The following is a 22,731-nucleotide window of genomic DNA, read 5'->3' as shown; positions in this document are numbered from 1 at the left end:
TTAGGAGGTAGAGACAGAAGAATCAGGATTTCGAGCCTGTTTTCTGCAAAGCAGTGAGTTCAGGGCCAGCCTGAGGTAAATGAAGCCCTGCCTTGAAGAAGAAAAAGAAGGGGATGGAAGAGATGGAAACCTAGCCCAGTACACAGCTCAGTTGCAGGAGGCAGGCGTGGCTTTTCCCAGGATCCTCACAGACAGATGTGGGAAGGAGGCGCCATCCAGCTGCAGACATCAGCCTCGGCCTCCCTTGTCTACAGCAGGGGCTCCACCCTCACTGGGGGTTCTAGGCAGGCGCAGTACCACCGAGCTACACCCCAGCCATCTTTTTACATTTTATTCTGAAAAATGGTTTCACTGAGTCTCCCATGCTGTCCTCCTACCCCAGCCTCCTGAGCATCTGTGGAGCCAGGCCTCTGCCACCACACCAGGCTTGGCATCTGCTGCTTCGGGTTACTTGTCCTGATTGCAGATTGGAGGCTCTCAGTGAGCAAACATTGAGAAAACAAGACATCACGGAGAAGTTAAATTCCCCACAAAGAGCAACCTTGAGAGAGAAGCATGGGCAGTGTTTTTGTGCATTCCTTGTGAAATGGTTCTTTAAAAGATTTATTTCTAGCTGGGTGATGGTGGTGCACGCCTTTAATCCCAGCACTCCAGAGGCAGAGGCAGGCGGATTTCTAAGTTCGAGGCCAGCTTGGTCTACAGAGTGAGTTCCAGGACAGCCAGGGCTACACAGAGAAACCCTGTCTCAGCAAACAAACAAAATCAAAAACAATGAAAAGGATTTATTTATCATCAGGTGCATGGTGTTTTGCTGACATGTATGTATGTATGTATGTATGTATGTATGTATGTCACATCTGTCCAGTGCCCATAAAGGCCAAAGGAGGATGTCAGATCCTCCCAGAGCTAGAGTTCCATGTGGTTGTGAGCCACTGTGTGGGTGTTCAGACCTGAACGTAGGTCTTCTGCAAGAACAACCCTTCAAAAAAAAGCAATTAAAATATTTAATGCATATGTGTATTTTGCTTGCATGTGTGTATTTGTACCATGTGTGTGTTTGGTGCCCTCAGAGGTCAGAAAAGGACATTAAAGTTAGGAGGTTCTCATACAATATGTGGATGCTGGCAACTGAACCGAGGTCCTCTGCAAAAGCGGCAAGTTCTCTTAACAGCTGGAGCAGGTCTCCAAACTCCCTCCCTGTGAGGCTTTAAAATATTAACACTAGGGAATCATTTGGAATTCCTCCTATTTTTGAAAGCTCGGTAAAATTGATTGATCAATTGATTAAAATGGAATCTCACTATGTAGCCCATATTGACCTTAAACTCCTGGCAATCCTCCTGCCTCAGCCTTCTGAGTCAGTTCTTTAGCTCTACACCTTACTAAGAGTTTGATGTCATATATGGGGCACTTTGAAGTGTCTCACAATCTTCTTTGAGACCACATTGTAAATACCTATGCAGAATTCACAGAGAGGGTGTGGGGGAATTCCTTCCCTAGCCATAGCTAGCTATGCAGAGGGAGCACGGGGCAACCAACTCTGAGATGTGGGATGCTGGCTGTTAGGCCATCCTCAAATGGGAAGTCTTTGAACTTTCAATTTCCTTCCAGTGGTCATGGCGGAGGGACTGTATACAGCCTCTGTGGAGGCAGCCGCGCTTTGCTAAGTAAATGCGCACATGGTCCTAAGACTTTCCCTGGAAGAAGCCATCCATGGAGATCACTCTGCAGGGCCTGGGGCCAGCTTCTGGGAAAAGTGAATGTACACACAGGGATGAAGTGCAATGCCCAGCACTCACATAAAGAACTTGGTGTATAGCTCATAATAGTGATCCGGGCACAGAGAAATCGAGACAGGGACTGGCTAGGTAGCAGCATAGCTGATTTGGTGAGGTTTTGGCCTGTGAGAGTCCCTGTCTCAAAAAAAAGGAGGTGGAGAGCTCCCAGTGAATGACACAGAGAATGGGACCACAAGCATGCACGCACACGCACACGCACACACACACCAGCAGCAGCAGCAGCAGCAGCAGCAGCAGCAGGAAGGTAGAGACCACCATGAGTGTCTGAGGGTGGTTGTGGGCAGGAGGGGTATGGGACGGGGAAGGGTGCTGCATAAGGAGCCCAGCCAGGTGGAGTATCTTCTGGAAAAGAGTGGAGGATGGAGGGGTGGCTGTCTACCCTCTGCTTTCCACACCCCAACTTCTCCAGGGCCTGGTGGCCTGTCACCAGACCAGAGTAACCCTGGGCCCACATGCTCAGTTAGATTGTGGAGTCCAGCCCATTTGGACAACTGGGGACCAGTAGGCAACTGCAGATTTAAGAAAAATAAAATGTTCTAGGCTCCACCCTCAACACCACAAACTAAGCAATCAATCTAAATAAAATCAAGTGAAAAGATTCCTCTTCTAGCCTACAGGGACCACTTCCTGTCCCTGTCCTGTGTTAGAGACTCCTCCCCTGAGCCTACACACAACCACGACAGTCACATGTTAGAGAGAACCCTGTCAATTGTCCCAAGTGCCCAGTGTGGTCCTCTCTGCCTTCACCCCCTGCATGGCATTCTCGGGCCAGGCTACTGTGGGAACAGGTGGTGGGGCTCTCTCAGCCATGCAGGTTCTCACAAGAGGGCACTATGGGGACAGGGCCCCTGCTCAGCAGAGGGCAGAGCTCTGGACAGGCTTCCATCTGCTCCTAGATGTCTGCTGAGGACCTACCGCTCACTGCTCTTGCTCTGGGTGCTGAGGATGCAGAAGGGAATGGTGGCAGGGCAAGGGTCATCATGGAGACAGTTGACAAGACAGTAATCAGGTAATGGTAGTGTGTGTGTGTGTGTGTAGTCTGTAAGGATGGTATGTTGAGTGTGTGTGTGTGTGTGTGTGTGTGTATGTGCAGTCTCTGAAGATAGTATGTTAAGTGTGTGTGTGTGTGTGTAGTCTGTAAGGATGGTATGTTGACTGTGTGTATATATGTAGTCTCTAAGGATGATGTGTGTGTGTGTGTGTGTGTGTGTGTATAGTCTGTAAGGATGGTATGTTGAGTGTGTATGTGTCCACCCAGGGCACAGGTAGTGATCAAATGCTTCTCTGATCTTGAACTCCAACCCAGCAGGCCCACTTCTAATCACATGGGTTGAGTCTGGAGCAATGGGAAGATGCGGCATGGATATTTCCAATTGCAGCTGAGAAGTGAGCAGTCTTTCTTTAGTGTCAGCTATCACCGTGCTGGGACCAGAAGCAAGGCAAGGACTCTTGGCTGGAGCCTTACAGCCCAGTCCCCCAACCCCTCTGCTGCAGTTTGTAATAAGTGCACAGCACCCCAGAGCACAAGCATCCAGCCATTTAACTAGTCTCTTCTTGATGACATGAATAGTAAGTTTTTATCGAACCACATTAGAAGCCAGGCCTGTGATACATCTATGTAGTCTCAGCACTTCGGAGTTGGAGTTCAAGGCCAGCTTGAGATGCAAGTGAGAATCTATTTCAAAAACCCTAAACCAAGCCAAATCTAGTGGTACAGGCCTGGCAGCTCAGATCCTCAAGTAGGCAAGAGGCAGGAGGATGGCAAGCTTACAGTGTGCCTAGGTTATAGAGTGGGTTCAAGGCCAGCCTGGACAACTGAGTAAAACCTATCTCAAAATAAAAAGTGACAGAGGGCTGGAGATGCCTAGGACCCCCCAGGGAGGGGCTGGGGGTGTGGCTCACTGGTAGAGCTCCTGCCTAGAATTCCCTAGTGTTTGGGGTTGGGGGTGACTGTGGCTCTGTGCACATGTTGGAAGCTCTAGATTCCCTCTCCAAATACTGCAAAAACAAACGCCCAGCCATGACGGCTCTGAGAAAGACGTTCCTGGCTGTACCACCAGGTGCCAAAACCCAACCTCAGGACAGCACTGAACACTGTGGTTCTCATTTCTGAAAAGAAAGCAGGCTGAGGCCAAAGCTCTATAGGAAAGTGCTTGGTGCACAGGCAGGAAGACCAGCGTTCCTTTGAGCTCCAGCACCAGGGAAAAAGCCAGGTACGGCAGTGCACATCTGTCACCCAGTACTGGCAAGGAAGACAGGAGGATCCATGAGGCTGACTGGCCAGCAAGCCTAGTGGTCTGTGTCCAGAGAGAGCCCACTTCAAAAGAAAAGGTGGAGAGTAATTGTGGAAGACACCTGGCATCTGTCTACCTCTGCTTCCCTATGCACATAAACAACAACAACAACACACACACACACACAGAAGCAAAGGCCAGATAGGACCCTGAGGATGTTCTGAGGACATCAGTTTGAGGACTCCAGACAGGAAAGAGCCTATGGGATTCTGAGTAGCTTTTGTCTCTATATGTTTATCTAGGTGTATTTTCTAGTTTTTCTAAATTAATCTGTATTCATTCTATAATAAATAATTAAAAGATGCATTTACATAAGCCCAGAAAGGTATGAAAACAAATGTAAACAGGAGTTATTTATATCTGGGTGGTGGGATGTGTTGATTTTTAAAAAAATATGGATAATTAAAACCATTAGTTTTTTTTTTTCTTTTGTTGTGTGTTGGTTTGTTGGTTGGATTTCAAGCATGGTCTCTCTGTGCCTAGGCTGGCCTGGAACTCACTCTGTAGCCCAGGGTGGCCCTCACAGTTATCCTCCTGGGATTATAGGTGCATGCTGCCATTCTGAGCCAGCACTCCATTTCCTGCTCTTGGGACAGCTCCTGCCCGTGGGAAGGCAGGCTCTGGATGGAGGCCAGGCTCACTGGTCTCTCTCCATTCTGGACCTCAGCTTTTAGGGAGCTGAGAAGCCTCCTCAGTGGTGTGCAGATCCCCTACGCAGTGACAAATCCGTGCTCTTATTTTACTGCTATTTTTTCATCCTTTGATGATATCCATTTTGTGGCAGAGGGTCTGCCCCTAGGGAGGGGCATGGACAACCCAGCTGAGGCTGCAGCTGGAGAGATGAGGGGCAGACTTCAAATGAACTGGCAGAAATGATGAGGTCAGGTGCAGTGGTGGCACTGGGTCTCAAGATTCTCTGGTTTGCCTATCCTTGCTTCCCAGACACCCAGAAAGAGCCTGTCCTTTCCCCCGAAATGTCCCAGGCTTTGATTCTTCTCAGAGTCTGGCTCTCTAGAGAGCTATATGGGGCCACGGAGCCCTCTGCTGGGGACTGGGGTCTAAGACCTTCAGTGAGGGTGCCCTCCTCTCTCCCACGTGTATGAAACGGGTACAAGGCAGTCTACACGAGGACTTGGAATTGACTCGATGCCTTTTAAACAGTGGCCTTCAGCCAATGCCGTGCTTCACAACTGTAATCCCTACACACAGGAGACTGGAGCAAGAGCATCACTGCAAGTTGGGGGCAACCTGGGCTACAGAGCAGGCTTAAGGGCAGCCTGAGCTGCCTATGGAAAGAGTTCCAAACCAGCCAGGGATACAAAGTGAGTCGCTGATCCTATCTCAGACAGATAGATAAATGCATAGATACATAGAAAAGCAAAACAAAACCCAAGAACCAACCAACCAAAAACAAAATCCTCATGGGGGTGAGCACCATGTCTGTGCTCACAGACACTGGGTCTGCAGACAGCTGATAGCTGGCTGGGGCGCTGCTGAGCAATCTGCAGCACTCAGGACAGCCCCACCTCAGCCTCCCCGCTGTAGAAAGACCTGTTCCAAATGTCACAGCGCAGAGGTGGGAGGCGGCTCCCAACAGCTCACTCTGCCACCAGCACAGCCCCTAGCCCCACCGTATGGGGAAGGTTGTACACCAGCCAAAAGGCAGCGAAAGTCACCTGCAGCTGCAGCCTCCACTGACCACTCTGCCAGTACCAACCCTAAACCCTGAACCCCTTGGCCCCCATCATTCACCCAGCCAGTTCTCCAGGACCGGAAGGAAACCAGCCCCCACTAGAAGAAGACATTGAGGTTTTCTGGAGATGCCATGTCAGGCCAACACAAGCGATGGTGAAGTGAAAGGGCCTCTCCTGGCTACCTCAAGGCACCCTGTACTGTGGTGTGGGGGTGTGACAGGCACCCCAGGAAAACGTACACAGCCTACATGGAAATATATCGCAAAGGTGGGCGGGGCGAGGACGCGAAGCGGCGTGCAGACACCAGGAACTCCAGGATAAGAGGGTTGAGGAGGGAGGCAGAGGCTTGCACCCTTTGTGCCTTGACCCACGGGCCAACCAGCGGCGGAGGCGGGCTCACCTGGATGCTGTTCTCTTGCAGGTTCAGGTAGCGGGTGTTGACAGGGATGCTGGCTGGCACCTCGGCCAGCTCCCTCCGCGTGCAGATCACCCGGCTGGCCTGGTTGCTGCAGGAGCAGGCGGCTGGGCAGGAGGTGGCTGGCGGGGAGCCTCCTCCAGCGGCTGAGGTCACGGCCACACCGCCCCCACCAGCCCTTAGGGGTGGGGAGAAGAGCCACAGGAGCAAGAGAGCCCCGTGGGGCCAGGACATCCTACCAGGCGGCAGCAAGGGGCACGGGGAGCCGCGGATGTGGGCCTGCGCCATCCTCAATGTTCATACTCCGAGGGCACGCTGGGGGGCTGTAGGAGAAGAGAGGGTGTTGGTCAGTAAGCAACAGGGACTCAGGCTGCCTGGGCTTCATCAGGCTCAGTTCCACCAGAAGTCCCTACCCCTGCTCAGAACCAGAGTTACAGGGACCTGGCCTTCCTGTGCCAGACCTCATCCTCCCCTGAGCCATTCTGCAGAAAGGATAAATGAGGCAAGAGAGAGGACATTTGTGCCCAAGGTCACTTGGTTAGTAAATGGCAATGTCAGCTAGATTCAAACTTAGATCCTGCCAGGCCTGGGGTCGCAGGACTGCCCTTTCAGTTGCTCAAGATGTCGAGGCAGGAGCATTGAAAGTTGCAGACTGGCCTGGGCTAGAGAGAGTACATCCAGAGCCAACCTGGGCAATGCAGTGAGACCTCATTCAAAACTAAAAAGGCAACATGTGGCTGGGCCGTGGGGCACATTCCCAGGATGCTCAAGGCCTTTGTTTCCACCCCTAGAACTGTTTAAAACAATGTTTTGTTTTGTTTTTAAGTTGTGTCATTGCATTGAGTTCAGTTAGACAGGTAAGTATGTAGAGATAGAGGGACAGGTAGACAATGAGGCAAAGGCTCTGCCTGGGTGAAAAGCAACACTGATCAACTCCCATCACACATCAAGCAGGTTGCAGGTCCCCTGGGAGGCAGCGTCCCATCCCTCCATTCCTCCCTGCAGGTCTCCATCTAGGTGTATGGGCACCAGACATGAAGGCCCATCTCTGTATTCTCTTCTGCCCACCCTGGGGTCATCCCTCACTCCACTCAGGCCCTGTCCTGTCCTAGAGGGTTTCTGACAGGAGGTGGGAGGCTGTTGGGGTGCCCCCACCCTGTGGTGGCCCAGTTGGAGACTATAGCAGTGCCCATGGGCCTCAAGATTGCAGGTGCTCCGAGGGAACACAGCCTGTGGCGGGACCCGTGCCAGCGGCTGTCGCAGGACAGGGCTGAGGAGCTGATGGAGTGGGGATGGGGCAGTAGGGACCCCCATGTCTGTGTCTGGGACACAGGAATTTAGGGTCATTGTACACACCCCCCCCCCAGCCTGTCCCCTGTTTTCCTGAGTCCCAGGGGGGAGGGACTCAGGCTAACCAAATGGCGCGCAGATAGGACAGTGACTGCAGCCAGCACAGCAGGCGCCCTTCCTATGCATCAGCCGCTCCTGCCTGTGGAGGGCGGAAGCTGCTGGATTTTGTGCCTTGTCAAGGCCCACTGGGTGGCAGAGGGGGTTTGGCCTCAGGACTTACCCTCTGGCTCCCAATGGTCCCTCCACATGGCACCCCTGAGTGCTCACACACATAGAGTCCCCAAAACGGGGGGGGGCAGTAGGGGGAAAGGGGTCCCCATAAACATGATCACCCACCCACTCACACAAACAGCAGAGACAGACACACCCTCACACACGGCCTCTCTAATCCATGGACACAGGGCTGCCTGCCCCCCATGCAGGTGCGCAGGAGCGCGCGCACGCGCGCGTGCACACACACACACACACACACACACACACACACACACACACACACACTCTTGTAGCCTCCAAGATTTTAACCCAGATAGAAATATGTGTGCCGCCGCTGTGTATTGGAGCAAGTGTGTGAAGGCAGGGCTGGAAATGGAGACAGAGATGGAGACAGAGATAAAGAGAAACAGAGATGGAGACAGAGAGACAGACCAAGAGGAAATGACAGAGATGGTGAGAGGCACGGAAACAGAGACAAAGATAGAAAAGGGGGGAAAAAGACAAAGACAAAAACCGGCACAGAGATAGACAGAGGCTAAGGGACAGAGACCATGACAGAGAGGCAGAAACAGAGAAAAAGACAAAAAGACGGAGATGGAGAGATGGACCCAGGAGCAGAGACTGACAGGATCAGAGAAGCGGAGGCACGAGGAGTAAAGCAGAGACCCAGAGATAGACAGAAAGACAGAGAGACAGAGGCCCCCCCCCCTTGCCTCAGTGCTGGCCACCACACGCTGCCTTCACTAGCCTGCCTCGGCAGGGGCCGGTGGGCCTTTGTTCCCACACATGTGGCCAGGGAGCTTTCTCCTCAGTCCACTCGGTTCCACGATCCCCACTTCCTGATACTCTGGCAACGACCAGCCAAGGGTCTGTGCTCACCGAGCCCACCATCCCCCCAGGCCAGCGCCCGGGTCTCCTCCCCCACCAAGGCTGCCAGTGCACACCCCGTCGAGGCTTCTGCAGTAGCAGCTCCCCTCCCTCCCCTCCCGCCTCTCCTGCCACCACCATCTCCTTGTCCTTGTCTCCCCGCTCCCAGAGCACACACACTGAGGGACACTCACCCTGGCGGCTTGGCTTCCGATGGCCTTCTCTCTGTGCCCCAGGCCCCCCCTCCACATGCCTGCAGTTGCCCGGGGCCCTGCCACCCCAGCTTCCTACTGCTTCCCGTTGAGCTTGTGCTGAGGGGGGGGGGCGCAGGGGCTTCTTGGGTCTCCCTGCACCCCCCCCCCCGTCTGTCGCCCTCCCCACCCTCTAGGGGAGCCTGGCCTTCTTCTCTTGGCCACCACACGAGCAAGACCTTGCCTCCTGTGGTCCTGTGCCCCCCACTTTACTCCCCCCAACACCAGCTTCCTTTCTCTTCACTCACAGACACAGCCTCTGCCCCTCTCCCCAGCTCCCCGACTCTGTCTTGTCTCCCCAAGGACCACCAGACCCCTTGTCGGTCTGTCCTCCTCCTCCACTGTCCCTGTCACTCTGTCATTGCTGGGAGCCTGGCTCAATCAGGTTCCCACTGTCCGTCTGTCTGTCCTGGGGCCTGCCTCCTCGCCTCTCTCCCAGCTCTGCCTTGCTCCCTTTCTCTGCGATTACAATTTCTAGTCACACGGCAGTGCAGAGCCCAGCTCGCTCCCTCCCCGCCCCCTCCCTCCTTCTTTCTCTCCTTCCAGCGGGGAGGGCGCTCCCTCCCTCCTTCCCTCCACCCTCACTCAACTCCCCCCTCCCAGCTAGCTCGGCCAGGGGGTGGCCTCCCCCTCCCCCGCTAATCAAAGGCTCCGTTATCTAATTAACCCGTTGGTTCTGGGCAGTCAGGGAAGGTCGGGGGAAGCGGGGGAGGAAGGTTGTCGGCTGTGCTGCCAGGGGAGAGGGGTTTGGACTGTGCCAAGCTAGAGCCTCATGGCACACACACACACACACACACACACACACACACACACACACACACAGAGCAGCCTCGGCTGCAGAACCAGGCTGGGCAGCATGGACTCCATGCCGCTGGACCAAGACATCCCTCCTACATCCTCAGGGTCCATCCTGGCACTCCTGCATCTGCTCTAGGTCCCCCCACTACCTCATGCAGCTACTGATTCAACCCCATTCCAGTATTCCAGCCAACCTATGCCAGCCAACTTAGGCCCATGTCACCATCAACCTTTCAGCTGAGACCAGCACTCATTCTTGCCACAAAGAAAGCTACCCCTGATGCCAACCCCCCCAGCCACAGACTAATACCCACCTCCTGGTGCCCTCTGCAGAACAGGCTGTGAAGCTACACTTTGCTTATTCACTTAATGTATCCCTTTATCTATCCATTCTTCCTTCTATCTGTCCATACAGCCATTCATCTATCTATCCATATACCCATACAGTCATCTCTATATCTACCCATCAACCCACTCCTCCATCCAATATCCATTCATCCATCCATCTGTCCATCTATGTATCCACCCTCTACTCATCTATCCATCCTCTTATCTATATATCTATCCTTCCATTTACCTATTTCTTTCCTTGTCCATCCAACCCTTTATCCATGCATCCATCTCTTCTGCTACCCATCCATCCATTCATAAATTCCCTTATCCTCATACCTATTCATCCATCCCTTTAGCCATCTCTCCATTCTTTATCCATCCATCAGCCATCCATTTATTGATTTATCTGTTCATCCATTTATGTCTCTACCCATCCCTTTATGTATCCATCCATCCATCCATCCATCCATCCATCCATCCATCCTTCTACCTCTTTATATCTGCCCATCTATCACCCCTCCCTTTTCCACTTACTCTATCTAAAACCTATTTATGAAGCCCCCACTATGTGCCAGGCACTGAAGCATATGCCAAGTGCTTACGAATGGGTACAAGGCTCAGCATACCATGACACACAAATGCAAGTAGTGCTAGTTAGAGCTCTGGGAAGGGGCTGAGCTGGATTTCTGAATCTGCCTCCTTGCCATATGGCCTCAGTTTCTGAGTTCTGGTGTCCTTCACTGTGAGGAGGGTAGTACAGGCTGCCTGCCATAGTGGCTGGAGGTTGGAAGAGTTCTGAACACAGGCTGTCCTGTCTCAGCTCATGCTCAGCTAGCTCCTGACCTGGCCATCACTTCACTCCTGCCTGGACTCTGTTCCATAGTGTGTCTGGTCCCTCAAGTGACCAGCCAGATCCCTCCCTTTGCTGCTCAGGGCCCTCTAGCAACTTCTGAATCACACCGATAAAGGTTAAAAACCTCACTCCTCAGTCAGCCTCTGCTCTGACCTCCCTCCTAGGAGTGCGGAGCACCAGCCTGGGGCTGAGGGCGAGGCTTTGCGGTTGTTCTTCACTCTGCCTGTATCCCTCTGACACCGCTCTCACTGAATGATGCCTGGTTCTTTCTCCCTCGGGTCACCTAACCTCTCAGACCATAGCTACTGGAATTCACTTTCCCCAAGAGTGGGGTCTCATCGCCTTTGGTTTCTGTTTGGTGTTGAAACCTGTGACAGATCCTGGTAGGCTCAGGGAATGCCAGGTGAGGGGAAGAATGGACACACTGTATGGATGCCTGGCCTCACACCTGCGCTGTTAGGATCCATCTCTGCCTCTTCTCACAGATGCACTGGCACCCAGTCCGGGCACACGCTAAGAGCTGCCCAAGTCTGGAACATCCCTTCACCTGAGGTCTCCACCCTAGGAGGTCACTGCCTTTCACTGGACACCTGTGTCTCAGGTCCTCCTCCGTCCCTCTTTGCCACAGTCCCATCTGGCTGGCTCCATCCCAGTGCGTTGCTAGGTGCCCCTTTAACTAAACTAATCTGTCACTAGGGGAGTCTCATCTTTGCTTGGAACCAGAACCTGCTCATGGAGCTATACACTGGCCAAACTGGTGCAGAGAGCGGGCTAGCTGCTCTTTCTGAGTGTGCACCTGCACCAGTTCCAGGCTCGGGTTGCACTGGAGCAGGCTCACAGCACACAGCTTGACTCTATTACCAGCATGGATACCACACCCTTATGCAGTGGTTCCTGAGGAAAAAGCTGCTCTCTGGGCAGCAGCCCTCTAAGAACTGCTGGCACGCCCCATTTCACAGATAGGTTTAGACACTGGCTCAAGGTCCAATATAGAGTTAGGAAAGAGGATAGGCATAGAGGCACAGACTTGTTATCCCTGCTATGCAGAGGCTAAGTAGAAGGATGGCAAGTTCAAGGCCAGCCTGGGCAACTTAATAAGATTCTGTCTCTAAAGAAAAAGTGGGTTGGGGGTGTAGCTCAGCAGTAAAGCATGCATCTAGATCCCCAGTGAGGGGTTGGGGGTGTAGTAGAGTTTTTGCCTAGTCTGCAAAAAAGCCCAAGGTTCATTGCAAGTACTGCCAATACATACATACATACATGCATACACACATATCTATCTATCTTTTTAAAGATTTATTTATTTTATGTATATGAGTACACTGTAGCTGTCATCAGACACATCAGAAGAGGGCATCAGATCTCATTACAGATGGTTGTGAGCCACCATGTGGTTGCTGGGAATTGAACTCAGGACCTCTGCAAGAGCAGTCAGTGCTCTTAACCGCTGAGCCATCTTTCCAGCCTCTATCTATCTATCTATCTATCTATCTATCTATCTATCTATCTATCTATCTATCTGGGATGAGTGCTCCTTGGATAAAATGCTTGCTTGAGTTCAGTCACCAGAAGCAATGTAGGCAAGCTAGACTTGGAGGAGGAAGAGGAGGGGGAGGGGGAGGGGGAGAGGAGGAGGAGAAAGAAGGAAGCAGGATCCCTGGGCTTGCCAGCTAGCCAGTCCAGCCATATAGGTGAGCTCTGGGCCAATGAGAGACCCTGTTGAAAAACAAGATGAGCTGGCTTAGTGGGTAAACTGCCTGCAGCCAAGCCAGAGGATCTGAGTTTGATGTGGGGAGAGAACAGATCCTGCAAGTTGTCCTCTGACCACACGCACATACGCACACAAAACTATAAATAACTGTTTTTTAAAAAAAGAAAAACCAGGACACACACACACACACACACACACACACACACACACACACACACACTCATAGCCTCTAGGAGTCATTCATAGGACTCCAGGGACCACAGTGATAAGTCTTACAGAGGTCACTGTGGGATAGCTGGCTAAGTAGCCAACCAGTAGTCAGCTACAGCCCTGTCCCTCTGTCCTAGCCCCAGGGCACCCAACACAGAACACTCCTCAGGCCCCTGGAAGGTTCAGCCAAGGCCCCACTCTCAGGTTCAGATGCTGATGCAGAGGAGTCAGAGACACTGGCTGCGGCCAGACAGGACTGCCTAGGGCAACGGCCTTGAATGTGCAGAGCCTGAAGAATGGAGAAGCCAGACAGCTGAGTGGGCTGGAGTGCGGCCGAGGACAGAGGCCGGAGACCCCCAGGGTCCAGGTGCTCAAGCAAGATGCTAAGCCCTCTGACAATGATGCTCACCCAGCTCGGCTCAGGGATAGATACATCTTGGGCACGGTGCCTGAGAGGATTCAGGCAGATGGCAGATCGGAAACTCAGGGGACCCAGGGGAGGTGGGGTGAGGAGAAATGGGAGGCAGAAAGCATTCCTGTTGGCCACACTCCTGTGCCTGAGCAAGTTCATCAGGTGAGGACAAGAAAGGGAACTGCCTGCTGCATGGTAGGTAGTGAGAGGGGTGGCGGTCAGAGCTAAAGGAGGACTTCCACAACTCTGGGCAGAGGAGAGGCTCCACAGTTCCATAGCTGAGGACTTCCTTCTTCCTGGACAGTAGTCATAAGCAAGGCTGGGAGAGGGGGGCAGGTGGTGTAGGCTCCGGGTGGAAAGAAATAAGTGCAGAGGTGTCCCTCTGCCTGTGCATGTCCCCAGGGCTTTCAGAATAAGAGTGAACACATAGCCCCAGCATTGATGTCCTGTCACCATCGAGTAGAGAGTCCTTGAGAAAAGGGCAGAGCAGTGACCTGAGTGCCCAGGGCTACTCAGGTGTCCCCCAGCACAGCCAGTGTCACAGGCACACCATGGTGGCCTCTCAGGACATTCCTAGGGATGGGCTTGGCTTCTCTCCTTCTTGGTCTATGCATCTCCCCCAAATCTGGTCTCTGTTCTGGTGACATGTCACCAAATCTCTATGTAGCCACTTCCTGGCCTCTTGGCTGTCTGTCTCCCACTAGAAGGTGACAGGGATCAGGTCCCCAAATGCAGGCTCACAGTCCCAACCTCTGCTCTTATGCTGGCAGCTGGGCACACACTACTGAGCAACCTCAGGCCAGAGAACACATGAGTGTGAGCCAAGGTGGGGGTCACAAGTGTGCAGGAGGGGTCTCCTCTAGCCAGCAGGCTACTGGGAACAGCCAGGGACAGGGTAATTGAGCCATGGAAGCCAAAAACCCATCTCTTCTGCCTGGAGTGGAGAAGCCAGAGTGGTGTCTGGGGGGTGGAATCTGGAGGGGTGGAGTCTGGGGGTGGAGTCTGGGGTGTGGAGTCTGGGGTGTGAGTCTGGGGGATGGAGACTGGGGGAGTGGAGTCTGGGGGGTAGGATCTGGGGGGGTGGTGGGAGGTGGCAGGGTGGAAGCTGGGGGAGTGGAGGCTGGGGGGCTGGAAGCTGAGGAGGAATAGAGGCTGGGGAGGGATGGAGTATGGGGAAGTGGAGGCTGGGGGAGTGGAGGCTGGGAGGGTGGAGGCTGGGGCTGGAGGCTGGGGGAGCAAAGGTTGTGGCTGGAGTGAGGTGACAGGAAGCAGGAAGAATGAAAAGACACAAACAGGCAAAACCATCAAACCCAGAGGCAGAGGAGGTGAGGAAGAGGAGGACCCTGCTCCTTTACTGGCCTGAAAGCCATGAAGGGAGATGCACAGGGCAGGCAGCTGGGTGAAGTCAGAGACAGGCCCTGAGTGCATAGCCCAGCCTTTGCAGTCCTGCCAGGCCGTGGGTACACACAGCCCAGCAGAGGGCAGGAGACTCTGAAGCAGAGGATGAAGCCTGAGTTTGATGGTTCAAGCCCGTGGCTTTGGCACTTAGGAGGTGGAGACAGGAGGACTGCTCTAAGTTCCAGGCCAATCGGGATTGTACAGCAGGATCCTGTCTCAACCTCCTCTAAATAAGATCAATCACACAGGCTGGGAGTATGGCTCAGTTGGTAGAGAGCTTACCTAGCATTCACCCAGTGCTCTCTTCCATCCCTAGCACTGAATAAACCAGGCATGCAATACACAACTCTCATCTCAGCACTCGGGAGGTAGAGGCAGGGGGATCAGGAGTTCAAGGTCATCCTGGGCTGCACAAGGAGTTTAAAGCCATCCTGAGTTGCTGTCTCAAAAGAATAGCAATAAGGAAAAAAAAAAAGTGATAGGCTCTTGTCCTGTGCTGCCATCAATCTGTCCTTGCTGGCATTCCCTGCTGCCCCTACGGAGCAATGGGCATGAACCAGCAGTATTATGTAACAGAGAGCTGAGAGGTTAGAGATGGGACACAGCGGCACAGCAGGGACCCACCAGCTACAGGGCAGGACGACTATGAAACTCTAACATGGCCCTGCCCAATAGAGCTCCGGAGAAATGTCCTGACTACATGATAGAACTTGATAGCCACTAGCCACAGCTGGCCACCGAGCCCTCCCCAGCTGGCAACTGTGACTACAGGCTTCCACCTAAAACTCTTCTGCCTCAACCTTCTGTGGGCCATTCACTTGACAAGGATTTAAATGTTAGTGGCCACAAGTGGTACCAGGAAATGTGGCTTGGCGTGGCCAACCCCAGCCCTGGCTGGAGCCGCCTCTGTATCAGTTCCCATAGCATGATAGGACATTATCTCCTACAGGGCTCTTGTGTGGGGAGATCTAGTCCTACCAGAAACCTGTGTGGCAGAGCCATGGCAGCCCATTTCACAGAAGAGTATTCTGAGGCCTGAGGTTAATGTGGTCCTAATGGACAACCACACACAAGTGGGCTCTTCTGGTAGAACCACGGCTTCCAGACCCCCGTTCCTTGCGATAGCGAGGAAACACTTACACTGGAAGCCGGCAATAGAGGACATCGAAATGGTGTTTACTGAAGCTTGGGCAGGTGGTCCTGGACACCCTCTGGAGAAGGCTCTGTGTCTGTTTCTGGGAAACAAAGGATGCTCTAGCAGCTGAGTGTGGTGTCTTATACCTAGCATCTCAGCGTTTGGTAGACAGGCAGAAGGACTGCTGTGAGTTCGAGGCAAACTTGAGCTACATTTGAAACCTTGTCTCAAAAGGAGAAAACCAAAGGCCATAGTGAAAATCCTAAAGTCACAGGAAACACAACAGACTTGCCCAGACACACATGAGCATCCATGCTTCCCTGGGGCTCCTTTGTGAGCAGGCTCAGAGGATGAGGGTTCTGTGTGGCAGCCAGAGGCTCTGTGCCTCCCTCTGTCCATGCTAGGAACAGTGAACCCTCTGCCTCACCCTGTCCAGGGCAACAAAAGGCTGTAACTTAGTGTCAGCTGTGTTTGAACTTAACCTGCTAACCATGACTAGCCATGCGGCCTTGGAAAGGGATTGCCAAAGCCTTACCTGTTCATGGGGGACATCCCACTTCTTCAATGAGCTCTGATAAAACCTTTCTGTAAGAAACTACCACCCTTCTCCATCTCCCAGACTGTCTCCTAGCAGGAAGGATGGAGGGAGCCCACACTTCTCTAGCTCTTCAATGACCATCCCCACCCTAGTCTACAAAGGTAATACAAAGGAAGACAGGCACAGTACAGGACCCCCAGTGATGGCTACATTCAAATGTACCATTCATATCTATTTCTTTATTTAGTTTTTTTTTTTGAGACAAGATGGCCCAGGCTGACCTCAAACTCATGACAACCTTCTTGTCTCAGACTCTTGGAAAAAGTGACAATTTATTCTTGCTGGGGCAGAAGTATAAGCTTTCTCCTATTCCATGACTCAGCCTCTACCCCATAAAGAACTCCATCATTTCTGACTTGATCAGAGATGTTCATATGTTGGAGAGTGGATCCCCTAGGGCCATAGTCCAGGTCTCCTTCCCACAAACAGACTCCCAATACACTTATTGTCAAAGCCCGAGTCAGCCCGGAACCCCCAGTCCTCCTGGGGCTTCTAGAGACGGAGAGTCCCACGTTATGAAACACTTTCTTGTTTTAAGTGCTGTGACATGGGCTGGTGAGGTGGCTTAGCAGGTGAGGGAGGGCATCTGTTACCAAACCTGAGGAACTGAGTTCCATCCTGGAACCCACGTGGGGGAAAGAGAGAAAAGATACATACCAGCTGTCTTCTGACCTCTACGCGCGCACCATGCATGTGCACACCCCCAGTAACCCAATACTCGTAATCATTTTAAAAAATCGTAAAGTCCTAAGGAGGGCTGGAGAGATGGGTTCAGCGGTTAAGAGTACTTGCCGCCCTTGTACTGGACCCTATACAGTTTCCAGTACTCACAGGCGGCTCCCAAAGTTCTATAAATCAGTTCCAGAGATTCAGTGTTCTTTTCTAGCTTCTCAGGCACCAGATATGCATGTGGTACAGTAACATATATGCTGGCAAAACAAACACACATAAATCTTAAAAAAAGATAAAGTACTAAGGATTGGATGGAACTAGGGCTTCTTGCCCCAGTTTCTTTCACTGGTAGATTCTGGTTGGAAATTCTACTGTTGAGTCATGACCCGACTGGGAGACTCTAGGCAAAACTCTACCTCTGAGCCACGCCCCTAGTGACTTATTGGAGAATTCTACACAGAGAGCCCTACCACTGAGCCACGCCCCCAGCCCCCTCCCTGAGAGACTCTAGTCAGCAGATCTACCCCTGAGCCTAGCCCCTAGTGCCTTATTGGAGGATTCTAGACAGGGGGTGTACCACTGAGCCACATCCCAGCCCCTCACTGGGAATTCTAGGCAGCAGATCTACCTCTGAACCATGCTACAATCCTCTTTTTTTTTTTTTTTAAGATTTATTTTTACTGTTTTATGCATACGGATGTTTTGCTCACGTGTGTGTCTGTGCTTGGTACCCAAAGAGATGGTAAACCTCCATGTGGGGACTGGGATTTGAACCTAGGTCCTTTGCAACCACAAGAAGTACTCTTAATCACTGTTTTTTTTTTTTTTTTTTTTTTTTTTTTTTTGAGACAGGGTTTCTCTTATATAGCCAGGCTGGCCTCTGCCTCCCAAGTAGCTGAGATGACAAGTCTGTGTCACGAGGACAGGCTGAGACTCTTGATTTCTTTTAACATCCTAGTTACATTCCCAATGCTAGGCCTCAGTTGTGCTGTGTACAGCAGAGGCTCCTGGTCTGCATGGCAGTCTACAGAATGGCTGGGGCCTTCTGTATACAATACTTGACCTTGGACAGGGTACTTCATACCTATGGGCCACAGTTTCTCCTGTCAGTCTGGATGTGGTGTCTGTGCCTCCCTGCTAGGGTGACTTACTACAGGACGGGAAGGAATCCCCACACAGTCTTGGCTTAGGCTGGCTCGTAGGTTGGATCTCCCACGAAAGCTGCTATGACTGCACTAGGCTTGTGTCTTGGAGTTTTCTAGGCAAGACCAGGACAGCTCTCTTCTGTCCCGCCTCCCAGTGCCTCACCCTTCCCTGTAGCTTCCCACCTTCCTCGGAGAGACTAGACAAGGGCTCTGGAACCAAGCTTATAATGCTGGGACCTGCCATGGTCTGAGGCTCACCTCTTTCCCTTGTTCACCTCTTGCTCATCTTAACTTGCTCAAACCCCACAACTTCACAGTCAGCATCCTCCAGGATGGGCTCCTGCCTGCCCTAATGCAGGCCCCTCCCTGGCCATCTCTAGGCCTTTGCAAGCCCTCCCCCCTCCCACATACCATGACAACAGCCTACTATGTGTTTCCAGGCAACAAGAGGCATCCTGCCACTGGAGCTACTCTCTTGCCACCCTCTGTCTGGCAAAACCATCTCAGCCTCAGGACCAGGGACAGAGGCAGAGGCGTCTTCCTAGAATGAAGGGGGGAGTCCTGCAACTCAGACACAAGCTTATGCTCCCTGCAGGGGTCCAGGGAGAACATGAAGATCTACTATCAGCTGGTCATGGTCACTTCACCAAGGGGCCAACATCTGCCCCTGACCTGGAGTTGAGACCAAGTGATCATTTTTTAGTGTCCCCAAGGCTCCCTGTTCTCCAATCCTACCCAAAGGACACAGTTGCCCTCTAAGCCCCAGAGCATGACTCTGGCAGTGAGCAGACATAGACAATGAAACAGTTGGCTATGCAGATGGGGCCCTAGTGATGGTCAGTGGAGGAAGATAAGCCATGCATGACACGGTGGCTTCTTGCAAGGTTCCAGGTAGACTCCAACCTTGGGTATCTGTATGTGGGTTCTTCTTCAGTTAGGGGACTTTTTCTGCCATTGGCACAGGTGCTGCGGGAGGTGACTGCATTTTCCTGTTGTTTTGCTTCCTACCCCACCATGCCCCTTTCTTGCTCTGTGGACACCTGTTGTTGGGGGAGGGACAGATTCTCACTGTGTAGCCTTGCTTGAGTTGCCATGGACAAATGAATGCTGGGATCCTAGGGGCACCATCCTTCTAGCCAAATACAGGGAACCATAGGCCTCAGGAACCAGGCAGAGATAGGGGAGACCCAGGGAAGGGAGTAGAAATGGGGTCTTCTCCCAAAGCTGCCACTAGAAAAGGCTGACAGGAATCCAGGGCAATCCTGGACTGAGAATGACAGGTCAGCCCCTGGAAAAAGCAGATAGGTGGAGGCGAGGTGACACCTTGCCACAGAAGCCCTGGTAGAGAAGGGCACTGTGAAGTGGATGCTGAGCTGGGGGCAGGAGGCCATGGCAGAAAAGCCAAACAAAATCCAAGCCTGACCCAGGCTATCTATGCAAGAGGCTAAGCAGAGCATCCTCTGCTGCAGAGAGCAGCTTCCATGTGGGCCCCGATGGCGTGCCTGAGCTCTGCACAGCTGCCAGCTATCAGGGACCCTTGACACCTAAGGCCTCAGTTCAGCTAACCTCTGAGGTGACAGATCTTGGTGGTGCTCTTAGGGGTATCAGGAGGAGCCCTGGCAGCCCTCTGGCACACTCCCTTCAGTCATAGTCCACGGCAACAGTGTGGACAGCAGGGTTACTCATTTCTACAGTAAAGGCAGGGGCAGCTTCAGAGCCTCACTCTCTGTCTCTGAGGGGCGCATGTGCGCATGAGGGTTTCTGCCTTTGTCCTTCCCTCCAGGTCTCTGTGAGCACAGGATTCCAAGTGTGGGAACTTCTTCCATGGTGTGTGTGTGTGTGTGTGTGTGTGTGTTTGTGTTGCTTGCACACTCCATTTTCCTCTGGGTTGGTTTGGACTCCTCTTTGCTTCTGGATGGCAGAATATTCTCCAGCTCTACCAGAGTGGTTTGTGGGTCTTGGGCTTCCTGAGTCTGTGGCTCAGGGTCTCTGTGTGGGCTCAGTGGGAATGTGTATCCCTTTCCATCTCTTGAATGACTTTTCCCTCTGTGTGTGTGTGTTTCTGTGCAACAAACCCTTGTGTGTGTGTGTGTGTGTGTGTATGGGAAGCCATTCCTCTCTCTGGACTCCCTTTTGAGTGTCTCCCAACAGCCTCCCGTAGAGCTTCTCTTTGGCTTTCCTCTTCTTCTGTGTGTATTTGAATAATCAGGAGGCGGAGGACCAGAAGGAATCAGAGAAGGCCCAGGGCAAAGCAGGCAGGTCGGAAGGGGAAGAGGAACCTGCAAAGTGCAGGTAGAAGATGTTCCAAAGGAGGGAGGTCGAGACTGGTCATGGTCCTGGGAGAGGGACAGGGAGGAGAGCTGCCTGAACCAAGAGGGAAGCTTACTCGGCTACTACCAGCTGCCGCTGGAGCCGAGAGTTCCTGTCTGCGCGGCTGGACTCGCGATGTGAGGCGCATAGCAATGGGTGATGCAGAGGGAGGCGCGGCTGCAGCTCCCAGCTGGGGAGGGGGCGAGAGGCACCCCAGGCTCCCCCACTGCTCAGCTGGGGTGCTCCCCGGGAGAATTCCCCAGCCAGGGGAAAGTCACCGGAGGCTGCAGGGTAAGGAAGGGCCAGAGGTGGGAGTGCCCAGAGAGGGAATGGTTCTCAAGAACATGGGGGACTCAGAATCTAGCGGAGAGACTGGCTGGCCCCCTGGCCCAAGAGGTGGAGTCTGAAGAAGCTGACAGTGGAGACCTGGGAGGGACCCTGGACAGAGCCTGGGCTTCTGGCATAGGATTGACAGCTAGGAGAAAGGAGAGCCGGTAGAGGGTTCTGGGGAGAATCTGAGGTTTTGGGGGTGGGTAGGATCCGAGTAGTATCCGAGGAAGACAGATATTTGGGGAAAGAAGGATCACAGAATGGGACCTCTAAAAGATCTGGGTTGAGGAGAAAGGGGTACCAGCTAGCAAGGTTAGGAGCTCAAGGCAAGGAGGAGAATGGGGCCTAGAGGAGCGCAGGCCCAAGCTGGGTCTAGGAAGCAGGATGGAGGGACGTCTCGCGGAGAGGGTCAGAGATGGCTTGGATTAGAAGTGCAGTAAGAAGGCCTTGGAAGAACAGGTGTGAGGGAGGCCGGCAGTGGCTGGGGAGGTCCGCTCGCGAAGAGCACCGAGTAAGCAGGGGTCCCAAGGAGACGTGCAAGGACCGCAGCCCTGGGGCCTGATACGGGTCCAAAGAAAAGGGGTCCTGGGCGGAGGGACGGGCGGGACCTGCGGCCAGAGGGAGGAGGATCGGTGCTGGGGAGTGGGATCTGAAGCTGCCTCCCTCTCCAGTCACCCCCTCTTGGCTTTCCCATGTTCACTTCCCAAACTCCCCGGTTCTCCCCGGTTGCCACGGCAACCGCTCCTGCCAGGCGCGGTCACCAAGGAAACCCCGTGCCCGCCTCTCCCCCTCCCCATCGCCCGCACGCCCCCCGGCGGCGGGGAGGAGGGCGTGGGGGAGCGGACTCCCGCCCCTGTCCGCAGCCGGCCCGCCAGCTGCGGTCGCCCCGCCGGGGGCACCGGTCCAGGTCCCGGCCCGCATCTCGGTTCTGCGTCTCCATTCCGTCCGGCCCCATCCTGGTTCCGCGTCCCCATCTAGCCTGGCCCCAGCCCTGTCCTGCCCCGTCCCCGCGCGCTGCGCGCTCCGACTCACCGCGGGCTCCGGGCTCCCGGCGAGGGGCGGCATGCCCCGCGGGGTCCGCTCGGGGCGCGGGGCCTGGGCCGGGGGCGTCCTCGGGGTCGCGGCTCCGCCCCCGCCCGGCCCGCCGCCCGCCCGCGCACCGCGCTCGCCGCCTGCCAGCCTGGCCGCCGCCCGCCTCCGCCGCGGCCCCGCCGCTCCCCCCACCCACCCCCCCAGGCCCCGGCCCGGCCCGGCCCCCGCTCGGACGGTGCGGCAGCCGCCGAGAGCAGCCGAGAGTCCCGCGGACGCGAGCGGAATACTGATGCTGGTGGGGAGCGGGAGGAGGAGGAGGAGGAGGAGGAGAAGGGAGGAGGAGGAGGAGGGAGGGCGCTGAGGGGAGAGTGGCCGGGGAAGCTGGGGAGGGAGGGCAGGAGAGGCGGCGAGGAAGGGGGAGGGGGCACAGGGAGGGAGAGGGGAAAGGGAGGATGGAGGGAAGGGGAGCCAGAGCCAAGGGGGAAGGGAGCAAAGGAGGAAGGGAGGGAGAAGGAGAGAGAAGAAGGAGGGAGAAAGGAGAGAAAGGGGAGTGGAGGAGAGAAGGGGTTATAGAAGAGGAAGTGCAAGCGGCGTTGTGAGGGAGGGAGGAGGGGAACGGGGCTCGAACTTGGAGAACTCTGAGACCTCCATGGAATGGATGGGATGACGGGGACCTGATGGGCACTGCGGGGAAGGTGGGAAAGAGGGAGGCGGGAAAGCTGGCCAGCAGTGGAGGAGACACACGGAGGTTGGGGGCAGGGAGGCCGGGAAGGAATGGGATGGCAAGAAGAGAAAGAAAGCCAAAGAAGTATAGGGAGAGGGCTGGACCGAAGTAGGAAGGATGAGGGTTAAAGCTGTCACGGAGCCAGAAGGAAGAGGCAGGGCGGGGATGCCGGGAGGGAACTGAGGCAGGA

General features: G+C 54.0%; 1 protein-coding gene across 2 annotated transcripts in view; it reads right to left on the bottom strand.

Annotated features, from left to right (window-relative positions):
• Lrrc4b (leucine rich repeat containing 4B) overlaps positions 1 to 21,870 on the bottom strand; it is a 32,949-nt gene extending 11,079 nt beyond the window's left edge. Inside the window, exons 1-2 of one of the 2 annotated variants that reach the window (XM_029480203.1) lie at positions 21,818 to 21,870; positions 6,188 to 6,525 (exon numbers count right to left, since the gene is read on the bottom strand). In XM_029480203.1, coding sequence (XP_029336063.1) covers positions 6,188 to 6,490 — 303 coding nt within the window. In that variant the 5' untranslated portion in view covers positions 6,491 to 6,525; positions 21,818 to 21,870. Of the gene's footprint in view, positions 1 to 6,187; positions 6,526 to 8,826; positions 8,966 to 21,817 lie in introns of those variants that run through there. The other variant, XM_021168530.2, reaches the window with a different exon arrangement.
• Between the last annotated feature and the right edge of the window lie 861 nt (positions 21,871 to 22,731).

This window comes from Mus caroli, chromosome 7, assembly GCF_900094665.2.
Source record: "Mus caroli chromosome 7, CAROLI_EIJ_v1.1, whole genome shotgun sequence".
NCBI classification, from domain to species: Eukaryota; Metazoa; Chordata; class Mammalia; order Rodentia; family Muridae; genus Mus; species Mus caroli.
This window is presented reverse-complemented; position numbering and strand designations above follow the sequence as displayed.